This window comes from Hyposmocoma kahamanoa, unplaced genomic scaffold (genome assembly GCF_003589595.1).
Source record: "Hyposmocoma kahamanoa isolate Upper Pololo Valley unplaced genomic scaffold, ASM358959v1 215, whole genome shotgun sequence".
Lineage (NCBI taxonomy): Eukaryota > Metazoa > Arthropoda > Insecta > Lepidoptera > Cosmopterigidae > Hyposmocoma > Hyposmocoma kahamanoa.
This window is the reverse complement of record NW_020653736.1, coordinates 644,897-664,983: the sequence shown is the minus strand read 5'-3', so window position 1 is coordinate 664,983 and position 20,087 is coordinate 644,897. Positions and strand designations below refer to the sequence as shown.

General features: G+C 36.7%; 1 protein-coding gene across 1 annotated transcript; it reads left to right on the top strand.

The window, feature by feature from the left end:
• The first annotated feature begins 18,727 nt into the window (after positions 1 to 18,727).
• Positions 18,728 to 19,981, top strand: LOC113227728 (uncharacterized protein K02A2.6-like). The gene has a single exon (XM_026460714.1). It carries the CDS (start codon positions 18,728 to 18,730, stop codon positions 19,979 to 19,981), a length of 1,254 nt encoding a protein of 417 aa, XP_026316499.1.
• The last annotated feature ends 106 nt before the right edge of the window (positions 19,982 to 20,087 follow it).

The following is a 20,087-nucleotide window of genomic DNA, read 5'->3' as shown; positions in this document are numbered from 1 at the left end:
ACCAACGGCCCAAACAACACCGGGTTCATCCCCTAGTTTCCCACTATAACAGGTGGAATATTATATTCAAATTTAAATAAGACGAATACTGAGGTACCCTTTTTCTAATAAAAAAAGAATCATCGAAAGCGGCTCACAAATGCCGAAGTATCGCGTAACAAACAGAAAAAATACATACGAATTGAGAGCCTCCGCCTTTTTTAAGTCGTTTAAAAGATATTAATTAGTATTAAACATTGACTTACAATTATATGGACGTCGGGTACGCGCTAAAAAGTGTCCGAACTTATAGGGCGTTACAATCGTATACAGAGCGTCATTCACGCTTTAGTCTTCGTTTGTTCGACTGACAGCGAAGCAAGCAAAATTAGACAGTACTGCGATGACATTACAATTTAAATTCAACGGTTTAGCTTTTTCATATTCCTTTACATGTCACTACGTTTAAATAGGTTGACTTGGGACATTTTTTTCGTGGTTTTTGTATTAGACCCGTCGTCCATTTATTTGTAAGTCAATGGTATTACAAGTAATATTTGACGTGTTAGGACAATTGTTAAAAGAAAATGTTATTGTTTTCCAGGTTTTTCTGCCGAACTTCTGCCGATGTGTTTGAATGTGTATCTATTACTTTATTTTCGTTATCGCTCTTTTCACTAGCACTCTTCCGCGACCAAATTATAAAAAAAAACATTTTAGTTTAAATGTTACCGCCATTTTCTTTTTTTTGAAAGAAGCGGTACAGGTAGGTGTTTTTAATTCTCGTAACTATGAACACTGGGCAGTAGTTGACTTTTTCTTTTGCCTGTTTATATAGTTCATTATTACTAGTATGTACATTTAAAAGTTCAGAGCAGAGCGGACAGTAATGGATTTTCACACTTACTTCGCAGGCCTTGGCCGGAAAGAAGTCGCATGGTCCCTCAATGTTCAACTTTCCGTGTTCGTTTTTTGAAAGTAATGCAAACATTTCAGCATGTTTGGGAAATAGTACATTATTGCAGAAGCCGGAAAGTAAGAGAATGCTGGACGAGTATGAGTTACAAGAACGAGCGCCTGCGAAACCTTGTTTTAAATGCGAGTTAAGCAATCCCCGTTCCCAATGAGGCATGTATTGTATTTTTCTCAAACAATGTGAGGAAATAATAAAAGACTAAAGAGAAGAAGATGTGTGACAGAAAAATAAAGAAAAAGTTACCTAATTAAAATTAAAAGTAATATTTGACATATTTTTTTTATGTTTATGTCCTGGTTACAAGAACTTTAGGCCAAGTCCTATTTTAATTAGACGTCTTGATTTATGAGAATATTTGACATTGTATTTGCTCTTCTGACTGGAACTTATTCTTGCGACAAACATAGAAAAAAGGCCAAAATTACAAAAGATTACCCAAGCACTTTAGTCATCGAGTTTATGTTCGATGACTAGTTCATGTTACCGCCTTTTTTTTAAAAAAAAAAAAAACATGATTAAATTACGATGTAATTACGAACACTTAGCAGTTGGCTTTATGAGTTTTCCTTTTGCCTGTTTACATAGTTAATCTAGTAGGTATATTTATGATCTCAGTACAGAGTACTAAAAAAACCGACCTCAAAAGTACGTGGAATTACGTCTATTTGCTAAGTTTCATTGAAATATCCCCTAGTTCGCCACTATACAGGACTTGATACTGGAGATAATAAAAATAGGTTCTCACTACGACACTACTCAAAGTATATCGAGGGAAAAACGCCTTGAATTGATGAAATAGCAAAATCAACTAAATAATTGCTAAAAGTAATTGCTCCTAAATTAAACTTAGGCGCTATTTATAAAAATCAATCTTCATGCGTGAACAGCCACCCTTTGAGGTGGATGATTTCCTTCAAAATGAAATGGGACCACTGTGGAAGTAACCCCTTTCCAACAAAAAAAGAATCATGAAAATCGGTTCACAAATACCGGAGTTATCGCGTAACATACAAACAAAAAAAAAGAACATACAGTCGAATTGAGAACCTCCTCCTTTTTTGAAGTCGGTTAAAAGTTTAGAGGACAGTAATGGATTTTCTTACTTACTTTGCAGGCCTTGGTCCGGTAGAAGTCGCGCGGTTCATAAATGACAAACTCTCCGTGTTCATTTTTTGCAAACATTTCCGAGCATATTTGAGGAAATAATATTTTCAAATTACCAATATGTGTTATTGGATTTGGAAATACGGCCTTAATCAACGAAACATGTGTGATCTGCGACATGGAATAATCCATTTACAGGCTATATGGGGCACGACCGGCCATTTGAGATATTACGGGCACTTCCTAATTATCGCTGACGTAATTGGGTGGCGGTAACCGCCTTCCATTAAGTGTACCGTCCTACAGTATGGACCATCTTACATTGTGGCTTGCAACTCGTGTGATCGCCTGCCCAGAATCTGTCTTCCGTCCTTCAAATCCTATCCTTGCCTGAAATAGTTTTTTTATGTTACGAAGTGACAGTTGCAGTGTCGCGCAGAGTTTTAAGTCGCAGTCACCCTGACACATATAAGTTGGCAAGTCCCATATGCCTCTAATTTCACCAGCACCCTTAATAACCGTTCACACTGTGTTTGTCCCTCAAAAAAAAGCACACAGCTCTATACGTGTATCGCATACAATACGCAACGGACTTGTCAAGTAAATCGAATGCACTTTAACGTGTTCGGTATGCAGTGGCGCATTGTATAAACGTATCTCTTTCACACGGCACGACGTCATACGTTTTTTATCGTATAGTCACCGAACAAGGGGCGTCTAGTATTGAAGTATCTTTTGGAACGAGGGCACGCATAATTTTATCAATACAAATTGACGATTTATTGATATCTTTAGTGTATGACAACGTATGACAACGATTTATTGATATCTTTAGTGGAACAAAGGCCTCCATATTTTGCACCTATCCCCTCACTGTATTTTTACATCGTCTTCGTCATCGTATCGCTACAACTGTACTCATTGTATATATTTTATAACATAGATTTTTTAAGCTTCGTTTTATATTTAAATTCTAAATTTAAAATGTATTTGTTTTTGGCGCCTTTTCTTGACTTCATCTTATATATATATTTATGTTGGCTATTTTGCTTTGATAGCTACGTGGTGTTTTCTAATAAATTATTGAAAGCTGTTAGTACATTTGCTTGGCCTTGCTCACTCGTTGTTAGCACCCAACTTTAACCCATTGATACATTCCGCTACAACAGTCGAGAGAAAAAGAAGTTTTGAAATCAAAGCTAATACAGTTATGTAAGTTAGTACTTTAATGTTGTTCATTTCTAATAAACTACATGAAACACAGCACAACCCTTAAATACATTTTCTTGTTGACTGTACCACAGTATCTACCAAAAATAAACTTGTGAGTATCAGATGGGAATAAAATATTAATACTTATTCTTGATCCCCTGCATTTGAGATCCGATGGGAATAGAAAATAATTTAAAATAAAACTGATGCCCCAGGGATCGGTTTTAGGCGATCACATGGGAGTAAGCCATGATGAAATTAAAGTATAAGATATTTAAAGATTCATTCTATAAATCATACTCTTTAGAAACACGATTACTTGTAGTTTCCTCGATAGAAAAAAAATCCGAAGTTATCTCTAAAAAACAAAAAAAAAACCTTAGTGCGGCGTAAATGCTGCAACACGTCGCAAGCTCGCGTGGCGCGGTCTGTGCCATCTGTGCCATGTGCAATGGTCTCCCATCTGAAGTATTTCCTTTAGGCTACTATATGGGGTTCTTCGAAAAGCGAGTCAATAGGGCTCTCAAAGGCTGGCAACTCATAGGCAGTTTCTCTGATATTGCAGATGTGGAAATTGTTTGAAGCGACATAATGTCACCAGGCCGCATTGACCAGTGATGTGAACTACGTATTTAACCTTGTTCCTAGAGATACCGTGTCTATTTATATAAGCTATATTGGTTTTAGTACAAATCGGTAAGTCATTTTTTCACACAAAGAAATCTATTTTGCCCAATAAGATTATTTTGCCGTAAAACTGAACGCGATATATAATAATAAATAATACTCTGACATTCACAACCTACAGGGATGTATTCGGAGACGTTTGAGGACACAGACCGGATTTTCTGTAATTCTTAACAACCAAAAATAAATACGTTGCGTCTTGCCTCCACAGATGACCAGCGCCAGCGGTCTGACTGGCCACTAAAACGGACAAACTAGAATGACAGAGATTCAAGATTAGACCAACTTTAATTTGGACAAAAGACGACAAGGGCAGTCCTGAGTAAACCAAACAGTCCTGACCAGAAGACGACTCTTCCTGAATCTCCTTCAATTGCACAGATCGTAGGTTAAGACAAATTACTTCTAAAAAAATTTGTTTATTCGCTTACCACGTCTACATCGCGTCGGTTCTGCGTTATGGATTAATCATATGGGGTAATGGAAATAAATATTTTGACTTTAGTTTCCATGTATATTTATGAAGTTTGCAAATTTGTCAAACAGCATCTAAAATTATTTAAATAATCAATAGAAATTAATCCACGCGCCAAAAGAATCCCAGACAGACTTGTTGTTGAAAATATACCTAAAACTACACTCTACTTAAAAACCTCATATTACGTGTGCATAAAAATTTATAATAGACTACCAATTGAAATAAAAAATCTGACATTTAAAAGAATGACAATTGAACTGTATAAATATGTACCTAGTTAAAAAGGATATTGTAATGTAAATCACTACTTAGAAGGTAACATTTAATATTGCATGCTTTTGTATAATGGCTGAATAGATGAACTCAAATGTAATAACTACCAGCCTGTAATAACCTTTTCAATGCAAAAAAAAACCTTATTTCATTTCATTTCAGACGTACGCGTACAGAAAATTTGCAGCTATTTTCGCTAATATACAGAGTCCCATGTGGCTATAATTTCACATTGTTCGTTCAGGGAAGAACAGCCACTTCATCTGTTTTTGCTGCTTAGCAGGATTGTAAACATTATTGGCTTCCGGTTTTAAAAGGTATGAGACTTTCCGCACTACATCCGATTCGTATTAAGTTCCGAATCCGAAAAATGACTGTCCGAAATGTCACAGGGATCATTTTATCTCCAGGTGTACGGACTTAGTACACAAGCGACATCCAAAGTGGGTCCGAGTTTTCTATTTATTTTTTTTATTTTATTTGTTTCATATAAACACACACTAAACTGCGAAAGCGGTTTGTTGGCGGGGTTACAGTCACAATCACAAAACTATAGTAAGTACGAGTATATTTAACAGAACCAGTGTAGAATTTACTAAATTTATTTTAATTTTTTCTTCAATGTGAATTTACTTAACAATTCTCTGCCTCTAAGAAATCGAATTTATCAAATATAATTGGCAAGAGATGTCTATTTGTTCTTTTACCATAATAGTTATTTACTCTTGGTCATACATATTTATTTTCACGGGCTCGCCGAGTGTTGTACTTGTTCGTTACATTAAGTTTAAATTCAGTTGTGTAATAGTTTTCATAAGTAATAGCGGTCAAATATTAACTTTTGCTTTTGCAGGAAGTCGGTAAATAGTTTATCATAGTCTCCCTTACAACTATACTTGGTTTTACGACTTACTAAATATTTCAAAAATCTTATTTGTAGAAAGAAAGAAAGAAAGAAACGTTTATTCAGCCAGCATCACACACTGCCAGTATACAAAGAGTTACAGTTACGAGCTGAAATGGATCCAAACTCAGCATATGTTACAGCTCAATTGCTGTAACGCTGGTTTTCAGTTGGAACCATTTTGAAGGATGAGATGACACGATATTACTTAAAAAAGCAAACAAAAATTTACCGTTTATACTAAGAACATTGGAAAATTATTAACCATAAGATATTGCTACATAGTTAAATTATTGACTATATGAGACACTGCATATAAATTTAGTTACCTACTAATTTACTAATCCACAACCGTAGGATTTTTTTTCTAGATTTGTATAGTCTTGGATTGAAATTTATGCGATTTCAAGCTCTGAGTGGCACTGCAACTGCTATGGGAAGGCGTGTCACTTACCAGCAGGTGCATAACTTGTTAGTCCCGTCATTTAGTATAAAAAATACCGACTTTGCGTGGTGACTAAGCAGGATAGTTACTTCATTGGTGGCCACCATTCCTTCCGACGGTTGTCCCAAGTCTGAGTACGTCCCTGTCCCCTCCCAATTGCCACGTCAATCCGCATTAGTGTCTTGCTCTGGTCAGAAGTGGGGAAAACGAACTAAGCAGGGTGCAAATCAAATAAAAAAGTAACATAAAAACCCTTTCAGACCATTTTCATTACTAATGCGTATTTTGTTGCAAGTAAAACTGTTTCTAAAGGAGCTATCACAATGACGGTTATTATAATGAAAATTATAATAATAAATTAATATTAATTCAATTAAAATTTAAAATACAGTGAATAGCGACATCTCTCACCAGGACTGGCATCTGTAAAGGTGCTAACTGGGTGATAAATCTTTCATAGATTTCTTATAGATGGCGCTACGACTAAAAAGTCGTTGAAAAACCAAATACAAAGACACGACGCAAGCACATAGAAAAATTCGTGAGGTCCGCTGGTTCGTTCCGTGATATAGCGTCTGGCATGGTAAGCTAGAAGACGTCGGCTCGAATCCGGCCGGATCGAAGAAATTTCTGAGTGTTCGATCTTTGTATTAATAATTATAACAAACTAGTGGACAAAAATATTTGAATATCAATTCAATAAAAAATTAAAATTATAGCAGTGTTGAACTTATAATAGTAAATTAAATCACTTCTACATGTTATAAGTTCTTGGCCTACGCACTATCTGACGTAAAGTTTGTTCTTATTTGGTGCCCATATTTTTGATCGAATCTTGAAGGTCTTATTTTCTTCCACCTGTATAAAAGCTTACATTGTTACCGATAGGTTATCAATGTCTATGTATCTTCTGCGATAAGCTATTATATATTTTCTTATGTCGAATTGTGAAAGGATAAAGATTTTCTAGCAAAATGTATTACGGGAATTTTATGAGGAGCTTTATTTGACGAGTTGTGGGTTCGTGTAAATCGCTTTGATAAATTTTGATCAGTTAGCTTAAAAATCTGCAGTGGCACAATGGTGGGCGCTGGATGGGGAGGTCTCGGGTTCGATTCCATGTAGGGACCAATTTAAGAAATTAACTTTTTAATTTTTTTAATTTTTTTACAGTATCGTATGCCTGAGGTAAGGTTACACGCCTGTCTATAACAGTTGCAGTGCCACTCAGAGCTTTAACGATCTGAGAGGCACTGCCACAGCGCCCGTTACTAGAACTAATACCGTTAGTAGAACTAATTGTGAAAGAGTTAATCCAGGGTAGTACTGCCACCTTACCTATTTCTACCGCCAAGCAGTAATGTCAGGCATTACTGCGTTCCGGTTTTAAAGGGTGCTGGTGAAATTACCGGCACATGGGACTCGTCAACTTATGTGTCAGGGTGACGGGCGCAGTAGCAGTGCCCCTCAGATGTTTACGATTTGAAGCTCTGAGTGGCACTGCACTTCTTATGGACAGGAGTGTAGTTTACCATCAGACGCACAACTTGTCACCTAATACTAGTAGTGTAGTCTAGGCTCTACTCTATGAGTAGAACTACTGGCCGAGTAATTATATTTTGATTAGGATGTGGTCATGGTCTGTCCTTTTAGATAGGTTTTTGGCAGACTAAAGCCATAGCCTCCTCGGTGATTTACTTGTTGGTAAGGTAGTAGCTTCCGAGCAGTGTGTGGCTAGCCTATAGTAAAGGCTGAACACTTATGTAAGTTACCTATTATAGGTAGGGCACCAGCTAGGGATGTTCACCCCTTCAGTTGTGAGGAAGCGGTATGTAGTCTAGGCTCTACTCTATGAGTAGAACTACTGGCTGAGTGAATATAGTTTTGTATTTAGAATGTGTTTGAAAAAATGAAATAGAAAGAATAGAACGTCTTGAGAGTTCGAGATGTAACCCGAGGCAGAAAATATGTAAAAAAGTACAATAATATATTTACAAAAGTACCTCTCGCTACGCAACACGAGCTACGCCCAAGTGTACAATACTATAAAAAAAATTGGGTAGAAATTGATTAAAAACCGCCGCTTTGAGTAAAAACTCGGTTAAAACCCATGCCAGTTGTTTGTGTTGCCGGTTGGCAGTAATAGAATATTTACTAAGCATTTATATTGCATAAGATGCATATTTAAAAACAAAGTCGCAAAACCAAAACGGACACATAGCCGTAACCGCTGCGACCGCCATATAGATGTATGTTTGTTGTGGTATGTCTATATCAGTGGTATATTTGGAGTTCTTTGTGATAATACTATCAATATATTTGAAATGTTGGTGTGGTATAAGAAAGACTGCTGGGTAGGGACACAGTGTCGAATAAAAAAATATCGATATTGTACTCATATCCGCTCACGCGATACATGCAGCCGTAGACGCATACCACACCTAGAAGTGTCGGTGATGATTTTATACCGATTTATCGGATATCGAAGTTATAACAGGTAAAATAACTAATACTAATTGCTATTTCGGTAACTACTTTAGCAAACCATAAAGTTTTTAATGCCTGGGTCTGTCATTTAAAAAAATAAACAACTTCAAAAATTCGTCACGACAATAGTGTGTGCTATTGTTTGGGCTGGTGATTTCGGTGTTTATTTATTGAAAACATACCGTAAGTAGCGTTTTTTAAGTTTACCCTGAATGTAAATGTTTATAAACTATACTTTAAGGAGTAATTTCATGGTACAACTACAACAAACAGCGAAATTCGGATCACAACACATAGGATTCGAAGGTGAAAATCGACGCATCTATTTTTCAGAACATTTGTCGCCTGAAATGAAGAGAGTGCATGCGGCTGCCAGAAAATTCGCTAAAGACAACAATTATTTGTACGTATGGGTTAAATTCGGTCAAGTGTACCTACGCAAGAGCGAATCTTCGAGTGCATTGCGAATAAAAAACATTGGCTTTCTAAAAAGCCTTAAATAGATTATTGAAAATAGTGGTTAATCTAATTTTTTATATATATATATACTAAAATAGACCTATAAATTCGAATAAATTTTCATAATGAATTATTACATTGCAACAATTAAGACTAAAATACATTCTATATTTTCTACAATATTATTTCATACAGTTTTATCTACTAATATGATCTTATTCACATATTTTCAGAGTAAAATAGATATTTCTTATATTAACTATTGTAGTCAAATGTTTTGTTGGTTTTTTAATTTGGTATTTTTACTGTTATTATACTTGGAAATTGTATAATTGTATATCAATGAAATCCACTCACATAATTTTGTACTCTTTATCAAAAACACTTATCATATGTTCAATAACACAAAATACTGCTAAATCATGTGTTTTAGAGAATTTTAATTGTATAGTAAGTGATTTAATTTTTGCAAATTATTTGTTCTTTGGTACCTCGACCTCTTCTGTTTTGTTATCGGAATTATTTATATGTATTATACAGCGAAGGACAAAATACTCTTTACAAATTTCAATAGATCAACCGCGGGACAAAATATGTCTACAAGATCTTTTTACTATAATGATTTGTGCTTGATTTCTGAATGGCATGGTATAAATGTTTTTTTTTTTATTTATTTGTCGAAATGTGGTGATACTTATGTTGATTATGATTTATATTTTAAATGGCCCTTAATAATTTGAATTTCTACTATCAAAGTACCCGTGGCCTAAGAACAAAAACTATAACTTTTTACCGAAATATTTTAAACATTGATAGTGATGTTGTAATTATTACGGAGACGTGGCTAATAAATAGTATTCTAGATTCTGAGTTATGCGACAGCACTTATGAAGTCTTTCGGTTGGATCGAGAGGCAGGGCCACGATCTGTTGCCGGCGGAGTGATGATTTGTGCGAAAAGGTCTCTACAAGCTAGGTTAAGACCGGAATGGTCTTGTGCTCCCACAGAATTAATGTGGATAACTATACCGCGATCGACTCTTGGTCTGCAAGGCGATCTACACATATGTGTCACATACATTGTAGGAGGGAGCCATGACCAAAATATTTACTTAAACAATGTCATGGACTCTGTTCGTAAAGTAACAGAATCAAACTCGAACGATCACGTGTTGGTAACTGGTGACTTCAATCTCCCGTGCATTGAATGGTCCCATGAGACTCCTACCGTCACGCATAGTGGATACGCCAGCACTCAAGAAGCCGCTACTGCACTTTTAAACAATTTTCGGTTTTGTGGTTTGGACCAACATAACGTATTTGCGAACACCAGCGGTAATATACTGGATGTTATTCTTTCTAATTTCCATATTGACCTAAACCTCTCACAATCTCCCCTTGTTAGGGAGGATACCTATCATCCAGCAATTGTGTTCACAGCTCGTGATATTTTTTCACCAGTGTTAGAAAAATGTAGAATCAATAGACCACAGTTTCGCAAGGCTAATTACGATATTATTAATAATAGTATTTTGAAAACGGATTGGGAATACATGCTAAAACAGGGATCGGTCGAGGTCGCCGTGCGTTCATTCTACACTGTTTTGAATGGCTTAATACTGCAGCATGTTCCAAAAAAAAGAAATTGTAACAGCTCATACACGTATCCCGTTTGGTACACTTTACCATTAATAAAATTAATCAAAGAAAAAGATAAAGTCCATGAAAAATATAAAAAGTATGGCAATCCTAGGGACTACGATGAATTTTCCTACCTTAGGGCACGTCAAAAAATACTAGAAGAGTCCTGTTACAGTAAATATATTAAATGTGCTGAAACTGAAGTTAAAAAGGATCCCAAAAAGCTTTGCAGTTTTGTTAAGTCCATTAAGGGTAATCGTAGCAGAACTGGATATCCTAAGAGTTTTTCAAATGGTGTCAATGTGTATACTAGAAGCGAGGAGAATTGCGAAGCATTTAACTCATTTTTTTACAGCGTCTTTAATAAGCCTCTTAGTGATTATTCACATTTATCATTGAAACCTCCTCCTAGAGGTGACTAAGGCTATTTACACACAGTACTATTCAGTAAGGAACATGTTGAGAAGCAAATCAATAAATTAAACATAAATAAAGGGGCCGGTAGTGATAAAATTCCTCCTATCTTTCTTGTAAATTGCGCCAAGTCAATATCCGCTCCACTTGCGATCCTATTTAATAGATCAATAAAGGAAGGGGTATTTCCAGAAATCTGGAAAAAGGCACATATAGTACCTATTCATAAGAAAGGTATTAAACTAAGAATCCAAAATTACCGACCAATTTCCATTCTAAATACCATCTCAAAAGTATTTGAACAATTGGTTTATAACATAATATATCCCACGATTGCATCTAACGTTAGCTACAGGCAGCACGGTTTTCTCAGAAATAGATCAGTTATCACCAATTTGGGTGATTTTACACATTATGTATTGAGATCTATGGACGATGGTTCGCAGGTTGACGTGATTTATACAGATTTTGAGAAGGCTTTCGATCGCGTGGACCACTGTATCTTGTTGGAAAAGTTGTACAATTTGGGAATTCAGGGAGACTTATTTCGATGGGTTAAGTCGTATATATCAAATAGACGCCAAGCAGTTGTGATTGGGGGTAATAGGTCAGATTTTGTACCCATTCCTTCCGGTGTGCCGCAAGGCTCACACTTAGGACCTTTATTCTACAACGCATTCTTATACGACATTGACAACTGCTTTGTTCACTCTGAATTTCTTTTATATGCAGACGACAAAAAAGTTTTTCTGAAAATTAACACTCCTGAAGACTGCCTGAAGCTACAAAGCGACCTTCAACGGCTCTCGGTGTATTATGAGCGAAACAGAATTGGTGTTAACATTGATAAATGCGTCAAAATTACTTTCTCCCGTAAGATAAAGACTATACCTTATGACTATAGCATCAATAATAAAATCTTACAAACATCTAATGAGGTACGGGACCTCGGTGTAACCTTAGATAGCAAAATGATGTACGACAAACATATAGCTACTGTAGTTAATAGAGCTTACGGTAACCTGGGGTTTGTGAAACGCGTATGCGAGCGTTTTTCCGACATAGAGACCCTAAAAATGGTTTATTATGCATTCGTGCGTAGTATTTTGGAGTTTGGCAGTGTCATCTGGTCGCCCCGATATGCTTTGTATGATAAGAACATTGAGCGCATACAAAAAATGTTTATTAAATTTCTTAGTTTTAAGAGTAGGAAAAAGTTCGCCACATACGAGGAAGCCTGCAATCACTTCAATCTACACAGTCTTTCTGATAGAAGACAACTTCTTGATATGGCTTTTCTACATGATGTTGTTAATGCTCGCCTTGACTGCCCTTCTCTCGTATCATTGTTTCGCCTTGTTGTGCCCTATCATCAACCCCGTAGCTCAATTCATAAGGTTTTCTACGTTCCACCTAGTCGTACTAACTATGGCCAGAACGAGATCGTTTCTCGCCTTACAACCACGTACAATAAGTCTTATAGTGCCATTGACATTTTTTGGCATAGTAGGCATTCATTTAAGCAACAAATTAGAAGAGTAATTTGTCCACCATCACGGTTTAGCTAATTTTTATTACTACTAATTATATAATTAATATTGTTATTTTTATTTGAAATGGTTTTTGCTGTAATATTTTATGAATTTTTTAATTGTTCTTTTCAAATTTTAAATTTTATTTTATAAATAATTGTAGAGAAACTCACAATGTCGCGTCATAATATTTCTAAGCTTTTGTGATATCCTCTAATTGGCATTATGCACTGCTCATGTAACATTATTTTTTAAGTTCTAAATGTATGCTGTTGGATGTCCTTTAATTAATAAATAAATAAATAAGTAAACGATAGAACCACTCAAACGGAATATTATCATATTTACCCAAGTACACCAAAAATGTCAATAGTGCTTTTTAAGTGCAGGATTTGCGGTGTATTACTGCATTTTATTTGAGATGTTTTTGTTGTAGTATGGAGGGTATTTACTTAGCAATGCAGAATAATAACTTTTATTTATAAAAACTTGTCTTTAAACTGACTCCTTTTCTAATTTGCGAAACCAAATAGCCGCCATTTTGCGGTAGGACGAGCGCATCGCGTGAGCGGATAAAAGTAGTCCTGCAGATTTTCCCAACTTAAAGGCAGAATAAACACATGAATTTGTCTCTTTCTATTGACTTACGATTTTTAATTGAAATAAATAATAAAAGAATTTAATTAATTCAAACAATCGTCATTTCACTTAATTTGTGTTACTTAACACAAATTAAGTGAAATGACGAGAGAGAGTATATTAGGGCCATTACTGTTCTTAATCTATATTAACGACTTTCCAAGATCAATTATACATCCTTCGGTATTATTCGCAGACGACTGTACAGTGATTTGTAACAATGAGGATGAAATTAGTAATAGTTTGACATGTATTTTAAATTGGCTAACACAGAATAATCTAAAAATCAACATCGATAAAACCAAAATTATGAGTTTCAAACAAAGAAAACAGTACAATGTTAAAGTTATTGAATTTCTTGGTAAATGTTTTAATGAAAGTGATGTTACTAAGTTTTTACGTCTACATGTGGATAACAAATTGACATGGAATCATCAAATAGAACATGTTTGTTCCACACTTAGTAAGCAATCGTACTCTCTATTTAAGTTGAATAAAGTGGTTGACAGAGATGTCGTTTTACAGGCATATCACGCAAATGTAGCATCTACTTTGAGATACGGTGTAATGTTTTGGGGGAATTGTTCGGGTATTGATCGCGTTTTTCGCGCTCAAAAAAAGTGTGTGAGAGCAATTTAAAACGAACGGACAGTTGCAAGCCATTTTTTAAGGAACTTCGTTTGTTAACGTTACCGGGACTTTATATATATGAGTGTTCAATTTTTATTAGAAAAAATCCTGACATGTTTCGGAAAGTTGCACGAGCACGTAATTGTGAGAAATTAAGTATAGAGTCACATAAGACTGCACTTTTTGGCAAAAGTGCATATATCATGGTGCCAAAAATTTATAATAATTTGCCAAGGGAGCTAAGATTTATTAATAATTTTAATGAATATAAAATGAAATTGTTGAAATTCTTGATAAATAGCTTTTTACTCCCTGACTGAATTCTTTGACGCCTAATTACTGAGATATTATTATTGAATTTGTTTTTATGTTATTTTGAATTTTATTTAGTTTTGCTTATATTATTTTAATTTAAAAGCGTTCTGCCAAATTTTTTACACCAGCAGTCTGTGGACTAGTTATTCCCAAAAATCATATAGCGCCCTGCGCATATTGTACAACAACCTGTTCCGGGTGATGGTGGGGCTTCCTCGACACTGCAGTGATTCGGGCATGTTTGCCGATGCGCACACAGACGACTTTTTTGCGCTTATGCGTAAAAAAGTTGCTTCTCTAATTCGAAGAGTGAGGGGAAGCTCCAACAGTCTTTTACAGGTAGTTGAAGGAAGGCTGGATGGTGCAGTGCTCGGCAGGTTCAACGAGCTGCACGCTACTCGTGCACCTCGGTGACTCTGCCGACAGCGGTGTACCCTTTAGCAAGTATTATTATTATTATTGTATTTATTTTAAACTCTCGCCTCTTCCAAGGCCTAAAAGATTATTAAATTATTATTATTATTATTATTATTATTGTAATACTAACATAGTTATTAAGGTTTTTCTGTTTACTAACAATCTATGGACCCTGTAGTCTGAAAATAAAGATATTTTATTTTATTGTATTTTATTTATTTTATTTTATTTAAAATATGACATAATAGTGGAAATTAATTTTTTATTTTTATTTTTAAATATAAGTACTAAAGTGACATTTTATATTTGTATGCCAACTATGGTAGAATAAGCTGGATATTTGTATTTAAAATAAGAACTATATGTACCTTATTCAGACAAATAAATAAATTGATTGATTGATTGATTAAATTTCCAATTACTAACTCCTCCTTTGTACAATCACTTAGGAACAAAAATCTATTTGGTGACGGTCTGTTTCTCGTTATTGATACTGTATTGCTTGCTTTTGAGGACAAACGTTCTGAAGAAGGAACAAACTTCTTTTAAAGAGGCTAATGGTGGCATACATACCATAAAGCCAAGTAATTTGTGATAAAGGTTCCCATTTCAAAAAAAATACCTAGGTGGCTTGTTGGTATTATGATATGAGGATTATTATATACTTGTAAAAAAGTACTAATACCTGGAAAAGTACAAAAGTATCGGAGGGAAAAGTACTCGATACCAAAAAGTGTCGATACTTATTCCGTGTCCCTACTGCTGGGCTTGATCGACATTTTTTCCCTTTTGAATTTCGTAAGATGTTGCCATCTTGATGCTTGCGTTCCCTCGTAACTTAAATAGGTTCAATGGTTACATTGACCCTTGTTTCAGCTTATAGTGCGATTTAGGGGTTGGGATATTCATATAGCTTTAAAAGTGTGTTGGCTGCGTATATTTCTATTTATATTTTATATTTTGGATCGTTCGGCGAACAAACGTAAATCCGTCTTATTTATTTTTAAGGAGGAGGTTCTCTATTCGACTGCATGCTTTTTTTGTATGAATATTACGGGAGAACTATTATATAACTTGTGAACCGATTTTGATGATTCTTGTTTGTTGGAAAGAGGGTGGTTCCATATAATTTGGAAGAAAATATTCTAGCTCTAAGGGCGGCTGTTCACGCGTGAATGCGCATTTTTATAAATGGCGCTGTTATATATCTCTTTGGTACATTGTTACCTGGGTTACGTTTGACATATTATTCTATTATTCAATAAAATGTCTTAAAGTGATTTCTGTATTTTTATGAATATACAACAAATTGGCGACGATGGACGAACTCACGCGACTATACAGAACACGTACATCGATACGCGGCCAATTGACAAAACTGGAACACAAATTCTCAGAAATTCACGAAAACATTACAGAGTATGAAGCTAACGTCAGACTCTCAAACCTGGAAATTTATGAAAAGAAGTTTGACATGGTACAGACGGACATCGAATCTCAAATCGAAGCTGATTTCGAAGCTGAGGTCGAACAGAGGTACAGTACTCAGGAACAAATAATCAATATTAAATTGAAGCTTCAAAAGCTGCGCCCTACACCAACAGTAGTTCACGCGCCATCGCAGAACTACAAGGACGCACTCGTCGCACCTTCAACAAGCTCATTGCCACCAAAACTTAACTTACAACCTTTTCATGAAAAAGAAACGTTTAAAAATTTTGTAAAACGTTTGGAAATGTATTTACAACTGTGCAATTACGAGGACATGCGCACCAAAACGTTAATGTTATTATCTTCTCTGTCACCGGAATTACATCAGAAGGCATATGATCTCTGCTCGCCCTCCGACCCCCGTGAACTAGAGTTCAGTGTACTCGTTAAAACCCTAGAAGAGTATATAGACCCTAAACCAAGTATCTGGGCTTGCCAACACAAGTTCATATCACGAGTACAAGGAGTAGATGAATCAACAATAACATATACATCGGAATTGAAACGTTTAGGCCAAGATTGCGAATTTACATGCGACGGTTGTAAGAAATCCATCTGTAACAACTTTTTAACATTACAGTTTATTAGAGGACTTCGTGACAACGATATTGAGACAAAAATCTTAGAAAACAGATCTGTAACTGATTTTGCAGACTTAGTTCGTACTGCAACCGCGATAGAGATGGCAAAGTCAGGACAGCGACTTCATAGCACAGCCATCACAATCATGTAAAAACAACTTCCAAGTCGTCACACGATTTAAAAACCCTACGACAAACAATAGAGCGCCTATATCAGTACGCGACTTACGAGGCAAATGTTTCCGCTGCGGAAGCGCTGATCACCGCGCATCAGTCTGTAAATTTATCAACGATATCTGTAACAAATGCCAGCGCAAAGGACACATAGCTCGTGTTTGTTTGCAATCGTTGAATACCAATAAACAAATTGAATCGGAACAAATACACAGAGAACCGCACTCATCAGATACCGTCGATGACGACACGCCCTGGAACACCAATATCATTCGGTCCAACAACTCTGATAAGTACATGATAAATATACACATAGATGGTAAAGGCGCGGAAATGGAAATAAACACAGGCGCTGCGCTGTCATCCATGTCTGCTAAAGATTTTAGAAAACTAAATACGGGTCGAAAAATATTTAACACTGAAGTTACAATGCGAACTTATACTGGAGAAATAATTAAACCTCTAGGTGTTGTGTACGTCACTTGTAAATACAAGAATCAATCATTCAACGGCAAACTTTATATAATTAAGCAAGACGTTGATCCTATATTTGGTCGTGCATGGATACGTTTGGTAAAAATGGACCTAGCTAACATCAACGCCATCAAGGAATCCACGCATTCCCACTTAGAAGATCTCTTAGAGGAGTATGCTTGTATATTCGATGGCACATTAGGCTGCATTCCTAATTATAGAGGGCACATTGCTTTGAAAGATAACACCACACCTATTTTTGTGAAGCCAAGACGTATTCCCTACGCACTAAAAGAAAAAGTAGACGAGGAAATAGAACGGCTCTGTCAACAAGGAGTCATTACGAAAGTAGACAATGCCGAATGGGGTACACCGGTTGTGCCGATCGTGAAGCCGAACGGGAGCATCCGGCTCTGTGCCGACTATAAAGTCACGCTAAACAAATATATTAAAGTCGAACAGTACCCGATTCCTATTATTGAAGACATCTTGGTGGAGATAAACGGCGGCGAAATATTCTGCACGTTAGATATTAGCCAGGCTTATCTACATATGCTAATGGATGAACAGAGTGCCATGATGCAGACGCTGAGCACGCACAAGGGAACGTTCAGGGTCAACCGCCTTATGTTCGGCGTTAAAGTGGCACCTAACCTATGGCAAAAGTTCATGTATAGATTACTCAAGGATATTACTGGAGTCAAATGTTTCTTTGACGATATTATCATACAGTGATCAACGGAAGGACAATTACTCGCTAGGCTCCGGATTGTTTTACAAAAATTGAAAGAGACCAATTCGAAACTCAACAAGGATAAATGTCATTTTATGCAAAAAAGTATTAAATACCTCGGGCATATTATCGATAAAGACGGTCTTCATAAAACCAAAGACAAGGTCAAAGCAATTCTAGATACGAACCGTCCGAGCAACATTAGTGAATTACGTACATTTCTGGGCATGGCCAATTACTACAATAAGTTCATACCCAATTTAGCTTCTATCTCATGCCCACTGAATAATTTACTTAAGAAAGACACCGAATTCACATGGTCATTAGATTGTGAGGATGCATTCAACAAAATTAGGAAATAAATTCTTAGTGAACGAGGTTTAGTCCATTTCGATCAGACTAAACCTCTAGTACTCGCCACAGACGCGTCGTGCAGCGGGCTCGGAGCTGTGCTCTCTCAGAGGCTGCCAGATGGCTCAGACAGGCCCATTGCCTTTGCGTCGCGTTCGCTCACTACCAGCGAAAAGAAATACAGTCAGATTGACAAAGAAGCGACATCAATCTTTTGGGGACTAAAAAAATTCTTTCACTACTGTTACGGTAGGAAGTTTATACTAGTCACAGATCACAAACCACTAACGATAATCTTCAATCCGTATAAAACACTACCGGCAATGAGCACTATGAGACTTTTCCACTACGCACATTTTCTTTCCGGCTTTGACTACAGCATAGAGTATAGATCATCAGCTGAGAACAGTAATGCAGACTACCTATCCCGATTCCCAGTTGACATGATAGCTACAAACATTATTGACGTTAATTGTGCCTTCCAATTGCAACAAATTAACAACGTTTCGATTGACCGCCAAACGATTGCGGATGAAACCCAAAGGGATTCTGAATACGAGGCTGTAGTAGAGGCTTTGCAGTCAGGAACGAGTGTGACGCGATACGGTTACAATGATAATGAGCTGACGCTGCAGGATGGGTGTATTTTAAAAGGCACTAGAGTTATGATCCCAATTGCCATGAGACAGGCAGTACTGGAAGACATACATACGGGTCACCTAGGAATAGTGAAAATGAAACTCCTAGCACGAGGTTTTGTTTACTGGAAAAACATCGATAAAGACATTGAGGACCTAGTTAAAGGTTGTCGTGAGTGTAGGCTAAACCAGAACCAACCAGCACGGGCACCACGCCACCCCTGGGAGACCCCTATAACCCCTTGGCAGAGACTCCACGTTGACTTCGCGGGTCCCATTCAAGGACAATCGTTGTTTGTCATTGTGGATGCATTTTCAAAATGGATAGAGATTATTCCCACTAAGACGACAACAAGTTCATGGTGCATCTCCAGATTGAAGGAGTTATTTGTAACATTTGGTTATCCGGAAATAATAGTATCAGATAACGGAAGGCAATTTGTGTCAACAGAGTTTGAAACATTTCTCAAAAACAACGGGATAGTTCACAAGACTTCAGCTCCGTATCATCCGGCGACAAACGGACAAGCGGAACGTTCTGTCCAGACTGTCAAGAGGGCATTGCAGGCGGCGAATGCTTACCCGGGTACCATACAGGAAAAGATACTGGAAATTAAAGAGCAATTGAGAAGGACGCCCAGTGTCAGCACTGGCAAAAGCCCATATGAAATTATGTTTGGGAGGGAGGTGAGGACGTCTATACATGTGCGATATAGGAGTACTGTAATTGACAACACAAGAAGCATTCCCCAACACCCGCAGACAAGGACGTTCTCCCCGGGCCAAAGAGTACAGATACGATGCTACAAGAAAAACAGTAAATGGGAATTTGGAACTGTGTTACGAGTACTGGGCTATATCCACTACCTTGTCGAAACGGACGACGGTGAAACCTGCAAGAGGCACGTCGACCAGATGTTACGGTCAGCAATAGAAGTGCGGAACTAGTGCAAGGCCCAGGGTTTCCTTCTGAGGATTTTTACAGCGGAGGCCTGTTATATATCTCTTTGGTACATTGTTACCTGGGTTACGTTTGACATATTATTCTATTATT